General features: G+C 39.0%; 1 protein-coding gene across 1 annotated transcript; it reads left to right on the top strand.

Annotated features, from left to right (window-relative positions):
• The first annotated feature begins 13,412 nt into the window (after positions 1–13,412).
• On the top strand, positions 13,413–16,678 carry LOC121399722. The gene is made up of 2 exons (XM_041581277.1): positions 13,413–14,308; positions 16,657–16,678. The coding sequence occupies exons 1-2, from the start codon at positions 13,413–13,415 to the stop codon at positions 16,658–16,660; spliced, it is 900 nt and encodes a 299-aa protein (XP_041437211.1). The 3' UTR covers positions 16,661–16,678.
• Positions 16,679–18,462: the final 1,784 nt, after the last annotated feature.

Below are 18,462 nucleotides of genomic sequence, written 5' to 3' on the forward strand. Positions count from 1 at the left end.
TAAATAACATTCAAAGATAATGTTATGGATATAAAAAAGGTTATTTTCTGGTGTCAGTATCTAATAAAACAGTACCTCATACTTGATCTCAACAAGAAATAATTAATCCTTATTGGAGGTAAAGCAATATTGTTGGGATCAATATGGGATTAATACATATTTAAATCATTTTTTTAGTAGACTTAAGGTATGGTTATCCAAATTATGGAAACACCCCTTATCCGTAAAACCCCAGGTCCCAATTATTCTAAATAACAAGTAACATAATACCTGTATTGATAAAGGGGTAGAGTTCAAGTGAAGGCTGGTGAGTTTCTAGGAGCTAAAAGTCAAACCTACTTCACAGCTAATACCTCTTGATCACTGTTTGTACAGCACAATGGCTGAAATCCTTTTATATAATGTTTGCTTTTCCAAAAATAACCAGTGGGCTTCTGAAAGAGCTAAATCCTCTTAGACAAACACTAAATGCCGAAAAAGGCATCTATACAACAAAACTGCAACTTATACTAAATATTTTTCTTATAGTACTTTAGCCTTCAAAAAGGGCTAATCATCGTATGTTTATGAATAGATTCTGTTTATGTTGGAGTTTAAACTCAACTCTGGAAGCAATTATATAAAACATGATCCTAATATGTACATCTGGCACAGAAAGAACCTAAACTACTTGTCATAGAATATAAAACAGTTCACTTGTCTATAAATTTACATACTCAATAGGTTGCCTTCTGATGTTTTATTTGTTTTTACATTTCTGCCAGTGACATATAAAAAAAGAGCCCTCTTTGAAGGTAAAGGCTCTGTTTCAGTTAGAACAGAATATGTCTCATCTATCTCTACAAAGAAACATATGAAGTGGGCAATGGCACATGCCACATCCGTGATTTGTTGCAGACCGCAAAACATGGGAAAGCAACCTTCAAAATGATAATCATACTGACACTCAGTGTAAGTATATTTTGTTGGGTTTTGCTGCCTACCTGTAAAATCACATGCATGTTAAAATGCATTTTTTGCCATTGCCCTTAATTTGGGTATTGCCGTTAAATGCCTGGGAAGTCTGTGTACAAGTGCTTGTATTTTTGAACTATGAAACTGCCAATTATGCTGGTGCTATTGAGGTTAAAAACAAGTTTTCAGGAACTATACTAAGTGACCGAGCTATATATATATTTATATTAGCAATGTTTATGTTTCAGTATAACAAAATATGAAGCTAATAGGACAGATAGCATGTCTCCACCAGCATAGTTCAGCCAGCAAATACAGACCAGACATAATCCCTGAAAAACTGTCTGTCAGTTTCCATTCATATCAGTGATAGTAGGCACAAGAATTAGTAGTACAGATAAGGAATCCGTTATCCAGAAAAACCTGTTGTCCAGAAATCTTACAGAAAAATTACAGAAAAGCCATCTCCCATAGACTCCATTTTAATGAAATAATTATTCTAATACTTGTTTTCCTCTGTAATTATAAAACAGTACCTTGCACTTCATCCAAACTAAGACACAATCCTTATTAGAAACAAAACCAGTATGTTGGGGTTGTTTAATTTTTAAATGACTTTTTAGTAGACCTAAGGTATGGAGATCCAAATGACAGAATTAGCATTCTGGATTACAGGTCCCATACCTCTATTTGGAGTGGTGTCAATAGCCTTAGGACAACAGAGCAACTGGTGTTTTGTAGCCTGTGAAAGCTTTCCTTAGTAAACCACTATAAAATGCAGCATTGAGCACATGATTTCACTGGCATATTTGTGATTACAATGCTTTACTATAGTTGGGTATTTCTGGGCTATTTGCTGCCTGTGATTTAACATGAGCAACATAATACCCTGTATGACTCTTAAGGTTATAATTGGACTATACCTTGCTATTAACTCAACTGCTACATCCATTTATAAAACAATGGAGCTGTATTGATAAATACTTCAAACGTTTCTACTTTTTAAAGACATTGTGGTTTGAAAACTATTATCGATTTTATACACAACCTCCTAGCTGACTTAGAACAATGTTTTGATCATTTGAGTAGTATTCCTTCTCTGTAATGTGCAACTTTGCAGGGGTCCTGTAGGGTATGTGCTCCATATATGTAGGTGCTAAATTGCACTAGTGTAGTTTTTAATAATTTATTCCAAGGTAGGGAAATGGAAACAAAGATCTGATAGTAGACTGTTCAAACCTCAGTGCTGATCGCTACTGGACTTGGACTTGGACTGGACTTTTGTTTGTAAATCCGACCAACAGTATTTTGAATCACACATATGTTGATCAGTCTAAGTTCTGTTTGTAAGCAGAACAATTAGTTAACCGGGACTGGTCTCCCTCACCTCTACAATGGCACTTTTTACAATGAATGAAAACAAAATAATATCTCTAAGAATTATGGTAACCCGATTATTTCAGAATTTTTATGATTTTAATGATACTCTAGAGTGCTGGTGATCTGGTTGCCAGTACAGTGTGGTCTGAATAATGTGGATCAGTAGCTGTGTAGTTGCAGATGTGTGTGCTGTTTGTGTGACAGTAGTGAGCTGTTGTGCTTCAGATTGTGATGTACAAAATGCCTTCTTTTAAGCCATTCCTTCTGTGTGTGTGTGTGTGTGTGTATATATATATATATATATATATATATATATATATATATATCTGTCCCAAATAAGGCATGCACTCACAAGTCTTATCAAAGGTGAAAAAATGCTGTTTATTCAGCAAAAATGTGCTAAAGTTTCAGCTAGTCCTCTAGCCTTTAGGCTAAAAGGCTAGCCGAAACGTTAGCAGATTTTTGCTGAATAAACACCATTTTTTCACCTTTGATAAGACCTGTGAGTGCATGCCTTTCGGAAAGTTATCTTATTGTTTGCATTTTGCACCCAGGCACGCTTAACCTTTATATGTTGTGTGCCAGCTTCAAGCAGGTTTTCGAGTGTATATATATATATATATATATATATATATATATATATATATATATATATATATATATATATATATATATATATATATATATATATATATATATATATATATAGTTCTTGGAACAAAATTGTGTAGACCCTGAGGTACATGTTCCCTCCCATAAACAAAACTGATAAAGAAAAAAAAAAGCTATGCATTTTTAATTGCTTGTTTATTAATATGTGCTTTCCATAATTCACTTCTCTATTATTTTTTTTAAAATTTTTGTTTCCAGAATAAAATGTTGTTTGTATAAACCATGAACTGGTCACTGTTTATTTTATGTCTACACAATGCTAGTTAACTGTACATATTGTACTTGCTTGGTGTCCTTTCTGCTTTCTAGCCAACACTCTATCCATGTGAGGTGGGGGGGTGGCACATAGGTGTGGCCTCTACTAGTTTATTAAAGGTGTGGTTCACCTTTAGAGGAAAAGGAAAGACTTGCAGCACTTGGGGTGCCAAATGTTAGGCACCCGCAAGTGAATGTATTTACTTACCCGAATACCCGGGCCGGTGCTCCTTTCAGCAGAAAACTGCACTGGCCCGGGGTTATACCAGTGAGCACCATGGAGCGATTGTCCTCCTCCTTCTTTGAGTGGCTGGGCATGTGCAGTAGAACCAATAGCCGAACTTTAAAAAGTTGGCTATTTCGTTCAACTGCAAATGCGTTTGCCCCAGGAAATTTGAAGAAAGAAGAAGACCGAAGTGGATCGCTCTGTGGTGCTCACTGCTGATAGGAGCACTGGCCTGGGGTTTCAGGTATGTCAATACATTCATTTGGGGTGCCTAACATTTGGCATCGCCAAATGTTGCAACCCTTTCCTTCTCCTTTAAGTTAACTTTTAGTATGTTATTGAATGGACGATTTTTATCAGCTTTACAACTGGTCTTTAGTTTTTATTTATTATAGTTTTTAAATGATTTGCTATTTTCTTCTGACTCTTTTCTGCTTTCAAAATGGGGTCACTAACCCCAGCAGCCAAAAACTATTGCTTTGTGAAGCAACAATCATATAGTTATTGCTACTTTTTATTGTTCATTGTTCTATTGAGCACCTCTCCTATTCAAATTACAGTCTCTTATTTAAACTACTGCCTGGTTGCTAGGGTAACTTGCACCATAACAACCAGATACCTGGTCAAATTTCAAACTGTAGAGCTGCTAAACAAAGATTGTCTCAGAATATCCAGCTCTACATAATACTAAAATTAAGTTTAAGGTGCACAACCCATTTGTTGACATGCACGTCAACAAGTCTGTTCTTCCTATAATAACTTTTAGCAACAACAAAAGACAAGATTTCTATTTCCCACAACACCACAATGTGATGTAGGGTTGGATACTAGATCTCCTGCATCAGGAGTTGCATTGGACTCTCCCATTAGCTAGTACATAAAGTTGCATACAGAAATTGGCCAATAAACTGTGTCAAAATAGTGCAGGCAATCATCTTTGAAAATTTGCAAGAATTATTTTTGTGTTGTTTAAGCAAAAGGCTGCTAGTTTGGGCAAAGTAATGATAAGGTTTTAATTACCCAGATATTGACTGGAGCAACAGAACTGCCAGATCAGTTAATGGGAACAAATTTATAAACTATTTGGATCTAGTGATCTCAAATGAGCCAGAACTTATAGCAAATGTGCAAGTCACTGAACCCCTGGGTAATAGCCACCATAATATTATATCATTTAATATCTGGTGCAAAAAACAAATATACACTGGGGCAACAAAAACGTGAATTTCAGAAAAGCTAATGCCCTTTAGAGCATAGATTGGGGCATTACGTTTTCAGCTAAAAACACAGAACAGAAATGGTTGTCATTTAAAATTATATCAAATCATTACTTTTCTCAATTTATTCCCTTAAGGAGTAAATGTAGACTCTAGGGGGCAAATTCACTAACCTGCGGAGTTGCGCTAGCGCAGGCTTCGCCACACTTCGCCAGGGCGCCGCTAATTCACTAGTTACGCTCAGGGAGGCGAATGGTAGCAAAGTTGCGCTAGCGTTAATTCGTCAAAGAAAGCGAAGTTACGCTAGCGATGCCTAATTTGCATACGGCGCCAAGTTAAAGTACAATGGACGTATATGTAGCAGCAAATACATTACACTACACAAGCCTGGGAAAGCTTCATAAAATAAAATTAGAGGTGTTATATTGCCCACTGTATAGTTTATGTGCCATATGTTAGGAAATGTAGGGGGGAAGGAGGGTACCCCCAAAAAAATGTACGATCTTTTTCAGCCTATCACCCTTAAAAAAGGAAAAAATTTCAACTTTTTTTGAAGCAAGCCCTATCTACTCTATTGCCCTTCGCCTGGTCTCAGTTGGCGAAGGCAAGTCTGGCGCAAGAGTTAACGTTCATGAAAATCCGCAAGTTAGTGAATTAGCGTAGTTACGTCCCTTCGCCATAGCGCAACTTCACCTGGCGTAAGGGTGCGAAGTAGCGCTAGAGTAGGTCCACTTCACTAGCAAATTTACGCCAGCGCCCGTTAGTAAATCGGCGAAGTAACAAAATGACGTCACGCTGGCAAATTTGCGCTTGCACTTTAATGAATTTGCCCCTAAGAATCACCCTAAAAACTACAAGTCTGTGGGGACAGAAGCTGCATTTAATGAATATAAACACTATAATAAATGTTGTAAAACAGCAATCTGAAAGGCTAAGACTAACCCCCAAAATTTTTTAAAATGTGTTTATAGTAAAAAGATGCAGGTTGAAAATGTTGCTCCATTAAATAATGGTACCAGTATGGTTGTGACAGATACAGAAAAGGCAAATGTGCTAAATCAGTTCTTTTCTTCAGTGTATACAATAGAGGAGTCTGAGTTCCCAAGCTCACTTCATAGCTGCACTGATGGCTCAGCTCAATCTAGTCAGTGGCTGACTCAGGATATGATTCATAATACTTTAATAAAAATGTATGTAAACAAGGCTCCAGGGCTTAGTTCAGTTTTAGACCAGCCCTTATTTCTGATTTTCTCAGATTCGCTTTCATCTGATATGGTACCTATAGCTGGCGAAAGATTTTTAACAGATCTTTTCGTTATCGTGAGACCACAATTATTTCGAAAAGATCGTTTATATGTACGATTTGTCCATCAACTAAAAAGACCATTTCAGGCAATATTGCCAGGAAAACTGAGGGTAGCTGCCTGATTGGCCCTGCAAACATAGATTGCACTGGAAGCGATAAATGTTTTTTAACCTGGCCGATTTTTCTGACAGATGTCAGACGACAAATCGTATGTATGATGGTTTGATTCCCACTTACTTAATTTGACGGATTGGTCAGATTTCGCTTAAATCGGTCATTCACCAAAGAAAAATCTTTGCGTCTATGGGGACCTTTAGGATTGGAAAAAAGCTGATGTCATTCCAATATTTAAAAAGGGATTACGATCTCAGCCTGGCAATTATAGACCAGTAAGTATGACATCTGTGGTGGGCAAGTTATGAGCAGCAATCAGCATGGCTTTATGAAGTAAAGGTCATGTCAGACAAATGTGATTGCTTTTTATGATGAGGTAAGTAAGATGCTGGACAGTGTGGGGGGGGGGTTGTGATTCATTTGGATTTTGCCAAAGCGTTTGATACTGTGTCTCATAAACAACTGCTTTCTAAACTAAGTTCTATTGGGCTTTACAAAGTCATTTGCACATGGATAGGAAACTGGCTACAGGATTGGGTACAGAAGGTGGTTGTTAATGGTACATTCTCTACTTGAAATATGGTTTTTAGTGGGGTCCCTCTGTTTCTTCTTGAAATATGGTTTTTAGTGGGGTCCCTCAGTTTTTAGTTTTGGGTCCACTTTTATTTAACTTGTTTATAAATGACTTGTAAGTATCAGTGTTTGCAGATGACACAAAACTATCCAGCCCAATTAATTCCATCCAGGATGTGGCATCCTTGCAACAGGATCTTGACAAATTGGCTATCTGGGCAGCTAAGTGACAAATGAGATTTAATGTTGATAAATGGCAAGTCATGCACCTGGGATGTAAAAATATCCAAGCAAGCAATGCCAGTCAGCAGCATCAAGGGGAAAATAAGGTCTTGAGCTGTATTAAAAGGGTGTCACGATCGGCACCCTAAATCCAAAACAAGTGCTAGGCTCCCTGGTCTTGGCTCTGCTTCCCCCTGTAGCAGCCGCCTTTCAGGCCAGGGTCGGTGCGGGCATAGTACATGCAAGTTTAGACAGGCAAAGGTCAATACCGGTAAAATCGTCAGGCAGGAGTCGGGATTAACAGAGTTCAGGATAGTCAGGCAGGCAAGGGTCAATATTGGCAGAGTTCAGAGTAATCAGACAGGCAGGGATCAAAAACAGGAATCAAACACGATATACCCAGAATACTAGCTTGTGGAACCTACAACGGTTAATGATTTTGAGCCAGAAGCCCCTTTAAATATTTGAATTTTGCGTCATTTGGCATGATGACGTCACGCGGCCGGCACGTAAACCCGGAAGTGCACAGCCACTCGCACCATAGAGAACCAGGAGCTTGAGGAGAAAGGACTAGGGCTGCGGGCGTCCCTGCGGCGGGCGTCCCTGCTGGGCCGTAGTTCCCTGCTAGACCACCAGGTTAAGCCCTTACAAAGGGGTATTGATTCACGGCAGGAAGTGGTCATTCTTCCTCTTTATAGAGCACTGGTAAGGCCCCATCTAGAATATGCTGTACAGTTTTGGTCTCCATCACACAAACAGGACATTATTGTATTAGAGAGGGTACAGAGAAGGGCAACTAAGCTGGTAAAAGGTATGGAAAATCTTAGGAAAGACTGGCCAAATTGGGGTTGTTCACACTGGAGTAAGGGCGCTTAAGGGGTGATATGATAACTATAAGAGGATCATATAATAATCTCTGTAATGCTTTATTTACCAATAGGTAATCTTCCCAGCTGACACAAGATCACCCATTCCGATTAGAAGAAAAGAGGTTCCGCCTAGATTTAGATTAGAGGTTTAAGAAGGGGTTGGATGGCTTTTTTAAGCAAGTGAGGGAATACAGGGTTACAGGGAAGATAGCTCATAGTACAAGTTGATCAAGGGACTAGTTTGGGAGTCAGGAAGGAATTGTTTCTCCCTCTGAGACAAATTGGAGAGGCTTCAGATGGGTTTTATTTGCATTTCTCTTGATCAACTGGCAGGCAGGTTAAAAAAAGTTAAAAGGTTGAACTTGATGGACGTGTGTCTTTTTTCAACCTAATTTACTATATTACTTACTATATACTATATATAACAAATCTGCTACATCTGTTTAAAGAAGATGTAGCTGAAATAGGATAGCAAGATACTACATTGGGGTTTCAAGGGTAAGACTAATGCCAGAAAATTTGCCAGATGAAATATGCAGGCCAAAAATCAGACCCTACTCTGGCATTAAACTCCTATCCTGTCTTGCCTGCACCTGGAAACATAATGTCAACCAGGGTGCAGAAACACACAGCAAATTTCGGCACAGAAATTGAAAGTTTGCATTCTCACTGTAAAATCCACCTTGCGTGCCTGCAACTGGGCTGTTTATAAATGCAGGCCAAGAAACATCCTCTCCACTCATATCTGCATTGTTCTGTGTCTGCACCCAGAGCCACTGTGTCATAATGTATGTCCTTGTGGTACCTCAACCCAACTATATCACGTCCTTGGGGTATCAGTATACAGTGTTTTTGTTGAACAATGGGCATATAAATAACCGATAACACATTATGGTGAGAATGCTATGCTATTAAGTGTGCACTGAATTCTACTCAAACCTTCCACTTCAGCTACTACCAGGGTTCATCCTGCAGCCCCGAGCTGGTGTTCAACTACACCTCAACACCCATAGATATCCAAAGTCATTTAGTGTTTTTTCTGAGTAAACTGGAGATAAAATTAAACAGGGAAATCAAAGCTACTTCCTCTTTGGTCCTAGACAGAGTAGATTCCCAGTGTACAACCTACTTCAGTTCACTTTGTTGTCAGTGTTTTCAAATCAGCAGTATGATAAGCAGAGGGAATAAGTCCTAGACATACCATCTTGCTACTTGTTGGAAGCAAAGACGCTCCTTGGCATTTAATTTACTTATTACTAGGGGACTTTGATTATGATTCATCCTCCGCCCATGCGTTTCTGGATGACAGATCCCACGCCTGTATAATCAAAGGTGTCAGCCAGGTCTAGATGAAGGGCAAGTGTTAAATTATTCAGGTCATCCAATTTCAAATGGTAGTTTGTGACTATCCAGTACAAGCCCTGGCAGGGTATTCCAAGCATCCTACTCTACTTTTTTTTTTACATCTTTGCTGTTGCAGTGCTGTCACACAGCTTCTACAGGTCATGTTAAACAATTATAAATAAAGTACTATCTCTTCTGTTTTGGAGCAAAACATTGAACGTGTTTGCTTAAGTTGTTCCGGCTTTGATTGTGGCAGCACCATATTATTGTAAGTTAAACAGAAGACAACACAACAAGGCAGAGCTTCCAGTGTGTTTATGTCATATACAGCTTTTCAGGACTGTGCCCCTTTGTCGCAGGTCTTTGTAAACAAGCTTTCTGTTAAGAAAAGTAGCATGGACACATCACAAGGCTGGTGGCACAAGATTCGATAGAGATTTCCTCATGAGGCAACTTCGGACATGTTTGGAAAACAAAGCGATACATGTGCCATCAAGAATGTGAATCGCCAGCAGGAAGGCATTGTGGGGAGATTAGTCACCCGAAGAAGAGATTTGTCGCTGGGCGATTAATCTTCCCTGAATCTTACCATGTGCCACCAGCCTAAAGTTCCTATAATTTTTATCAGCAGCCAATAAACCTTCCTATATGTTTTTGAAGGAAAGTAGAGTACCCAGAGGAAACATCATTGCAGATAGTGCCCTGGTTTCAGTTCAACATATAGAGTTATTTATAGATAGCATTTCCCAAACACACACTGGAGAGTATTAAAGTGAATGACTGGAATCATCACTCTCAGATGGGCAAGACCTGCCATTCTTAGAAAGAAAAATCACATTAAGAGGAGCATTCCGATTTGATACAAAATGAGATTAACCTTTAGTAGATTATCCTCTCAGCAGCACAAGACAGGCTGATTATAGGATCAAAGCAGCTATTAACTCTTTCAATGGCACTGGAAAAAAAAAACATGCATATGTGCACTCATAAATTTAAACATAGCGATATCGTCCCTTGGGCTCTTTACAGCAGTAAAACCTTGTTTAAATTTTGCATTCCCGGGATGTCTTAAACTGACCCTTACTTTCTTCAATATAGTTATGCCTTGTGTTAAATCTGTCTATGAAAGACAGAAAGAAATCTGATCAGACTAAAAAGCAACTTAAGATATGCAGAGCAGGTGGCATTAGAGTGAGTATATTCATGCTAGAGCTCCAATATCCATGGCTAAGCATTATTAGTGAAAGAGTTAATGCTCGGAACACTGTGCAGTCCAAGTATAACCTCCAGCAAACACAGCTGTTCACGAGTCATTTTCCCACAAGCTTAAAATATCATCCCAAAGGAATTCCCTATTCCTATACTGTATATTGGTATGTGTCAAAGCTGGGCTTTGATGGGAGCTGGTTAGAACTTGCTGCTGCTGACTAACGTTCAGAGAAATGTAGACATTCCCACAGAGAGGGGCTAAATAACATTACGGGGACAGTATCACTGTAACTGAAATCTCTCTTAGTAATTATATGCTAAGGGCTTTCAAATATAAGTTGAAAGGGAGAACTGTGTGCTCTTTTTTTTGAAGATTACCTGGCACAGGCCATGAGGTGAGGTGACAACCTTGCCTCAGGCATTGCTTCATAAGGAATGAAAAAACACCCACTAGAGGAGTCACATGTGCTCTCAACTGTTTTTAATATTTAAGTCTGCACTCTTAGGGTATAACTACAATGGCGACTTCGGTGCGTTTTCGGTGGATCCGATGCGCTGCGCCAAACGGATGCGACGGACAATAAGTTAAGCAATAGCAATGTCGGATGGTGACGCAGCATTCATCCGACAAGACTGTCTTATGCAGACGCTGCATGCTGTGTATGCATCCGACAGTCGTGTTGTGTCGGATGAATCCTGCGACAAGATCCGACATTTGTGCTCGGTGGGAATTATTAAATGCACCACATGTGTAGACCCTGTCTACCTGCAACGCCACCTTAGGAAATAAAGATTTTAATTCCCTTATATAAACATTTTAGGTGGGTACTCACCTTTTATTATTTAAAAGCAAATATTTAAAATACACTCACATAGTGTTCATGGTTAAAAGCATATATATGCCACATCGCATTGGAGCTGCCCTTTAGTGTATCACCACAGAGTCTTTGGATGTGGAGCACGTTGTTTGATTTAATGCAGATCCACCTTGCAGCATCTCCTTTCTCCATGGATCCATTAGGTATCTGGTTCAGCTTCGGGTCAAGCCCTCTTTGCCAATCTAGCAATTTTTTTTCCTTTACCTGGTCGGTCCAACTCCATAGTGACGTCACTTCCAGTCCAAAGTGACATCACTTCTAGTGGTACGGTTGGGTGGTGAGTAAACCCTTGCACATGCGTGTCTGGTTAGGAGGTATAGCGGGGTGGCAGGTGCAGATATGGTTTCAGGTCAGTGGGCCTTTGTTGGGCAAGGGTCTGCCCAACATGACCCATGCAGAACTGTAACAAAAGAACACACCGGCACACGAGACTTGTATCTGCAGGGCGAGCCCTTGCAAAAGTTTTTACTGCGGTGGTGCAACGTTTCGGGGCTCCGCCCCTTTGTCAAGCATACTACATACAGGTGCAAATGAACATTATAAAGGCAAACCAATTAGTGCTTCATTATGCAAAAATGTGAATGATCAATTTCATGTAAAAGATTTTTCATTATATAAATACCAATTATCAAAAATACATCAGAAAAAAGATTATTATAAAAATACTTTGGTTTTTTTCACAATTATTATATATAAGTGTCATTATAAATAGAGTAAGGCACACAATACTTTTAAGTCCATATTAATGACAGAAAGCAGCGAATTCAAAGTCCCAGTGTTGGACACCTCAATTGAAACAATTGTTGCAATTGACCTAAGAGGAAGATAAAAGTTACAAAAAATCTATACAAAAGATAAAAAAGTTAAAAAGTAATCTTACCCTACATTTCAAGGAGGGAAAAAGTTACAGATACCTGTCCCTGTAGTTTAGGCAAAGAAATTTTCTTATCTGTAAGGGAAGTAGGAAAGCTTATTAGACAATTATTTTATAAAAAGCAGGACAAATTAAACTCTTCATTTAATCCCCTCGGATATCTTGTTTGCAGTAACCACATCCAATAACACTCTCTCTGCGAGAGTAGACGTTTTTTATCCTGTCCCTGTTTAGTTGTAATTTTTTCCAAGATTTGCCACCGGATTTGTGCCACCCGGTGCCCGTGTTCAAAAACATGTTTGGCTAACATGGTTGCTTTTTTAAATTTTGTACCCTCAGTTTTAATCTTTGCAACTTCCCCAGTGATTGTAGGTGGATGATAATTACGTATGACAGATTTGTGTTCGTTTAAGCGGACTTTTAAAGGACATGATGTCTGTCCCACGTAAGCAAGTCCGCATGGGCATTTAATGCAATAGATAACCTCATAGCTGTCACATGTAAAAAATCCTTTTATTTTATGTTTTGTTCCTTGGTGGGGGTGAGTGACTGCATTGCCTGGAATTATTCCATTGCAGTGACCACAATTCCTGCAGGGGAAGGTTCCAATGGAGTGTTCAGTTAGGCGACTTGTATCAAATTGCTGACTTCTAGGTTTAATTAGTTGGCCTACATTTTTCCCTCTCCTATATGAAAATAAAGGGGGGGCCTGGAACAGGTGTCCACATTTCGGATCAGATTTTAATATTTCCCAATGTTTGAGAATAATTCTTTTACAAAGTTGGGAATTACTATCAAACGAACTGACAAAAGGAATTCTTTTGGCTTTATCTCCCTGATTGAATTGTTTTTTGACTAGTAACTCACTCCTTGGTAATTTTCGTGCTTCTTCTTTTTTTGTTTGTAGGTTTGCTCTGTCATAGCCGCATTCCTTAAAGTTATTAAGCATTAATTCAGCTTGTGTGTCATACAGATTATCAGAGGATGTGATGCGTCGAACGCGTAGTAACTGACTTTTTGGTAACCCCTTGGTAAGCCCAGGGGGGTGGAAGCTAGTAGATCTTAATATATTGTTTCTGTCAGTGGGTTTAGTATATAATGAGGTTACAAAGCTTGACCCTGTAACTGTGATGTTAACATCCAAAAAGTGTATTTCTTTAGGATCAAATTCAAGGGTAAATTGGATTGTTGGGTGGACTGTATTTAGATGTTTCAAAAAATTAGTCAGTGTTTCAGGTGTGCCAGACCATAGAAAAAATGTGTCGTCCACATATCTCATGTATGCATTGATATATTTGGCATACTCCTCATTGGAAAAAATGAACGTATTTTCAAAAGAACTTTTTACACATCTACATAACGGGTGTGCGAGGGTCTACTCCAATCGAAGTATCAAAGAAACGGTGAGACTACTCAGCACCCCACCTACGATATGTCTTTTGCGGATATTGCTGCCACTACAGATCGACGGGCAGACACGTTTAGCTTCACTGAAGCAGAGAGGAAAAAAGATCCTCAGCGCAGCACAGAGCCTCCCTACAACACCAGTACCGAACAATACAGAAATACTTCATTCCCTTGAACAACTGAAACGAAGGGAAGTATCATGGGGGCTACATATAGCCTCATTAGCAGAGTATGCCAAAGCACAACGAATCCCACGTGGCCTGAGGGTTATGCTGCAACCGGCCCTATTCAAAGACAGCCAGGAGTTCAGACAGAAATGGCAGGGGATATTAAACCGGTGCAGCCTCGATCTGATTGCCCTCACTATTCAACAGCTACAGACGGGATCCAAGGAGTTAAAACAACAAATTCGGCTAAAGGAGGAGGAATATATGGGCACTACAGATACAAGCGACCAGACATTACGAGAACTCGAGCACAAGATGGAGCGGATGCAGCAGGAGATTCTCCAGATCAAGCTGCTCAAGTTCAAGAGGGACACCAGAGACTACGAACAAGGAGAGGTATATACCTGGAAGGAGTCGCGGCGTGTGAATCGCAGAGTGCGTACCTCCTCTGCTTTCTCCACCGACAGGGCCTCCGAGCAGTCATCCGATGCTGGACATATTTCATCTGCCTCATCACACGGAGTGTCAATGTCTTTTTTAGGGGAAGGCCGCAAACGCCGATACGCAAAACCAGGAGGGGACGCCGGCACTCAGCAAGGACCTACACCGAACAAACAAAAGAAATCAACGCAGACTCGCAGGTAACTACGATATTTAACCTGTCTGACTACCATCCTACCCAAGCCGAACTGACTGTACTGAGCAAAGGCCTTAATTTCGTTCCAGTATATACTGCTCCTTCATTTACTTTTACTGTGGATATGTTTAAATTTATCAGGTCTCTTAAGCTTAAGGTGTATTTTGGGGATAAAAAAATCACTGCCCCTAAAGACCCTATGGCCATAACATTAAAAAATAAACTTGGCCAAAAAAGTAATTTTGTCCCCGCAGGGAGTTATCCGATGATAGATGCTTTTGAAACAATGGTAATGGTTGAAATGAATAAAAAGTTACAACAAAAATCTAAGCATATTCAGCATAATATAACTAGTGCTGAACGAGCAGCCCTGAAGACGTTACAAGGAAACAGTAATATAACTATTACAAGAGCAGACAAAGGTGGAGGAACTGTATTACTTAATACCACTGATTACACTATTGAGGCTGAGCGTCAATTGAACAATAAAGTATTGTACAAAAAATTGATGGGAGATCCCACTTTAAAATTTAAAAATAGCATTAATATACTGCTTAATGCTGCAGTAATGGAAGGAATAATTACAGAAGATTTGTACAAACAATTGTTCAATGACTGCCCAAAAACCCCACAAGTGTACTTCCTCCCTAAGATCCATAAATGCCTCATTAAACCTCCAGGTCGTCCTATAGTTTCGAACATAGGCTCACTCTGGCAACCGTTAGCTATTTTTATCGACATGCATTTACAAGAGGTTCTACCTACCTTAAAATATTGTTTAGTCGATACAACTGACTTCTTAAATAGACTTAACGAGGTAACTATGCCAACAAGTGAGTTTCTTTTGTGCTCCTTGGACGTAAAAGGACCTCTTTACCTCTATACCCCACGAGGAGGGCATAGAATGTATGCGTACATACTTGTCCCAAGGTAACCTACCAAATTTCAAAATAAATTTTCTCTGTGACTTATTGGAGAACGTATTAACTAAAAATTACTTCTTATTCAATAAGGAGTACTACCTCCAGTTACAGGGCTGTGCCATGGGTGCCAACATGGCACCAGCCTATGCGAACATCTTTATGGATTCTTTTGAAAATACGTTCATTTTTTCCAATGAGGAGTATGCCAAATATATCAATGCATACATGAGATATGTGGACGACACATTTTTTCTATGGTCTGGCACACCTGAAACACTGACTAATTTTTTGAAACATCTAAATACAGTCCACCCAACAATCCAATTTACCCTTGAATTTGATCCTAAAGAAATACACTTTTTGGATGTTAACATCACAGTTACAGGGTCAAGCTTTGTAACCTCATTATATACTAAACCCACTGACAGAAACAATATATTAAGATCTACTAGCTTCCACCCCCCTGGGCTTACCAAGGGGTTACCAAAAAGTCAGTTACTACGCGTTCGACGCATCACATCCTCTGATAATCTGTATGACACACAAGCTGAATTAAAGCTTAATAAATTTAAGGAATGCGGCTATGACAGAGCAAACCTACAAACAAAAAAAGAAGAAGCACGAAAATTACCAAGGAGTGAGTTACTAGTCAAAAAACAATTCAATCAGGGAGATAAAGCCAAAAGAATTCCTTTTGTCAGTTCGTTTGATAGTAATTCCCAACTTTGTAAAAGAATTATTCTCAAACATTGGGAAATATTAAAATCTGATCCGAAATTTGGACACCTGTTCCAGGCCCCCCCTTTATTTTCATATAGGAGAGGGAAAAATGTAGGCCAACTAATTAAACCTAGAAGTCAGCAATTTGATACAAGTCGCCTAACTGAACACTCCATTGGAACCTTCCCCTGCAGGAATTGTGGTCACTGCAATGGAATAATTCCAGGCAATGCAGTCACTCACCCCCACCAAGGAACAAAACATAAAATAAAAGGATTTTTTACATGTGACAGCTATGAGGTTATCTATTGCATTAAATGCCCATGCGGACTTGCTTACGTGGGACAGACATCACGTCCTATAAAAGTCCGCTTAAACGAACACAAATCTGTCATACGTAATTATCATCCACCTACAATCACTGGGGAAGTTGCAAAGATTAAAACTGAGGGTACAAAATTTAAAAAAGAGACCATGTTAGCCAAACATGTTTTTGAACACGGGCACCGGGTGGCACAAATCCGGTGGCAAATCTTGGAAAAAATTACAACTAAACAGGGACAGGATAAAAAACGTCTACTCTCGCAGAGAGAGTGTTATTGGATGTGGTTACTGCAAACAAGATATCCGAGGGGATTAAATGAAGAGTTTAATTTGTCCTGCTTTTTATAAAATAATTGTCTAATAAGCTTTCCTACTTCCCTTACAGATAAGAAAATTTCTTTGCCTAAACTACAGGGACAGGTATCTGTAACTTTTTCCCTCCTTGAAATGTAGGGTAAGATTACTTTTTAACTTTTTTATCTTTGTATAGATTTTTTGTAACTTTTATCTTCCTCTTAGGTCAATTGCAACAATTGTTTCAATTGAGGTGTCCAACACTGGGACTTTGAATTCGCTGCTTTCTGTCATTAATATGGACTTAAAAGTATTGTGTGCCTTACTCTATTTATAATGACACTTATATATAATAATTGTGAAAAAAACCAAAGTATTTTTATAATAATCTTTTTTCTGATGTATTTTTGATAATTGGTATTTATATAATGAAAAATCTTTTACATGAAATTGATCATTCACATTTTTGCATAATGAAGCACTAATTGGTTTGCCTTTATAATGTTCATTTGCACCTGTATGTAGTATGCTTGACAAAGGGGCGGAGCCCCAAAACGTTGCACCACCGCAGTAAAAACTTTTGCAAGGGCTCGTCCTGCAGATACAAGTCTCGTGTGCCGGTGTGTTCTTTTGTTCTAGTTACTGGGAGGTCACCGTACCCTCCATTCATCGAGCACCGAGCTAATCTACACATCTACATAACGGGTGTGCGAGGGTCTACTCCAATCGAACCATGCAGAACTGTACCCTGGACTGGCCAGCACCTATGCAGATAATGCGCTTTATTGTCTCAGGAGGCAGAATGTTTGATGTAACATCAGGAGATCCTATGATACACTAAAGTATCTCTCACACACTGACTCAAGATAAAGGACTGCAGTATCAGCACCACTAATGTAAATGCTAAAATACAATATAATAATTTTTATTAAGAATAAGGTCAAATATGCCGAATCTCCCAGTGTGACCTTACCCTAAAGCTTTGATAAATATGAAACAAATGATGCATAGATAAAATGATCCTATCATGACAAAAAAATGCATAGAGCAATTACATATATTGGACACACATACTAAACTTGAAAGGCTCCAGCCTTACTTCAAGCTATGCAACATAAATGTGTTTATTATACAGAAGGCTCAGCAGGTGGTCACCAGGCCTTTGTTTTCTGACAGGCCAGGTGTGAGGAACATGTGTACTGGTGACTCACTAGTTACTTAAACTGATCTACATCTCATCGGTAAGGCATTCTCTGATATCCTTTTTGTGAGAAGATTTTTGGAGGGGTTGTTCACCGTTGAGTTAATGTATATTATGATATAGAGAGTGATATGCTGAGACAATTTGTAATTAGTTTTAATTTTTTTTTTTTAGTTAATTAGCTTTTTATTCAGCAGCTCTCCAGTTTGCAGTTTCAGCAATCCGATTGCTAGGGTCCAAATTACCCTAGCAACCATGAACTGATTCGAATAAGAGACTGGAATATGAATAGGAGAGGGCCCAAATAAAAAAATGAGTAATCAAAAATAGCAAATACAGTAACATTGGTAGCCTTACAGGGCATTTGTTTTTAGAAGGGATCCCCCTCCTTTTGGAAGGAGTCTGAAGAAAAAGGCAAAAATTACGAAGCTATAAAAAATAAATAATGGAGACCAATTCTGGATAACAGGTCCAATACCTTTACAGAATGATGGCCTTAAAATTCTAACCATTGAATTTTTGACACTGGTGAATTTTCGCGGCAGTTTCACAAATTTATTCGCGGGCGGCGAATCGCTACAGCTTACTTATAATAATTCATGAGTTCGAATTGGCTGCAGTAAAGGTCCCTATTGAAATCCACCACACTGCAACAATTATGACTTTCCATGTTTTATACACTTAAATACAATAACT

The sequence above is a fragment of the Xenopus laevis genome, chromosome 2L (assembly GCF_017654675.1).
Source record: "Xenopus laevis strain J_2021 chromosome 2L, Xenopus_laevis_v10.1, whole genome shotgun sequence".
Taxonomy (NCBI): Eukaryota; Metazoa; Chordata; class Amphibia; order Anura; family Pipidae; genus Xenopus; species Xenopus laevis.

Excerpts from the sequence above, each read along its gene's own strand:
- LOC121399722 (XM_041581277.1), top strand. The coding sequence starts at position 13,413 with ATGAACGTATTTTCAAAAGAACTTTTTACACATCTACATAACGGGTGT.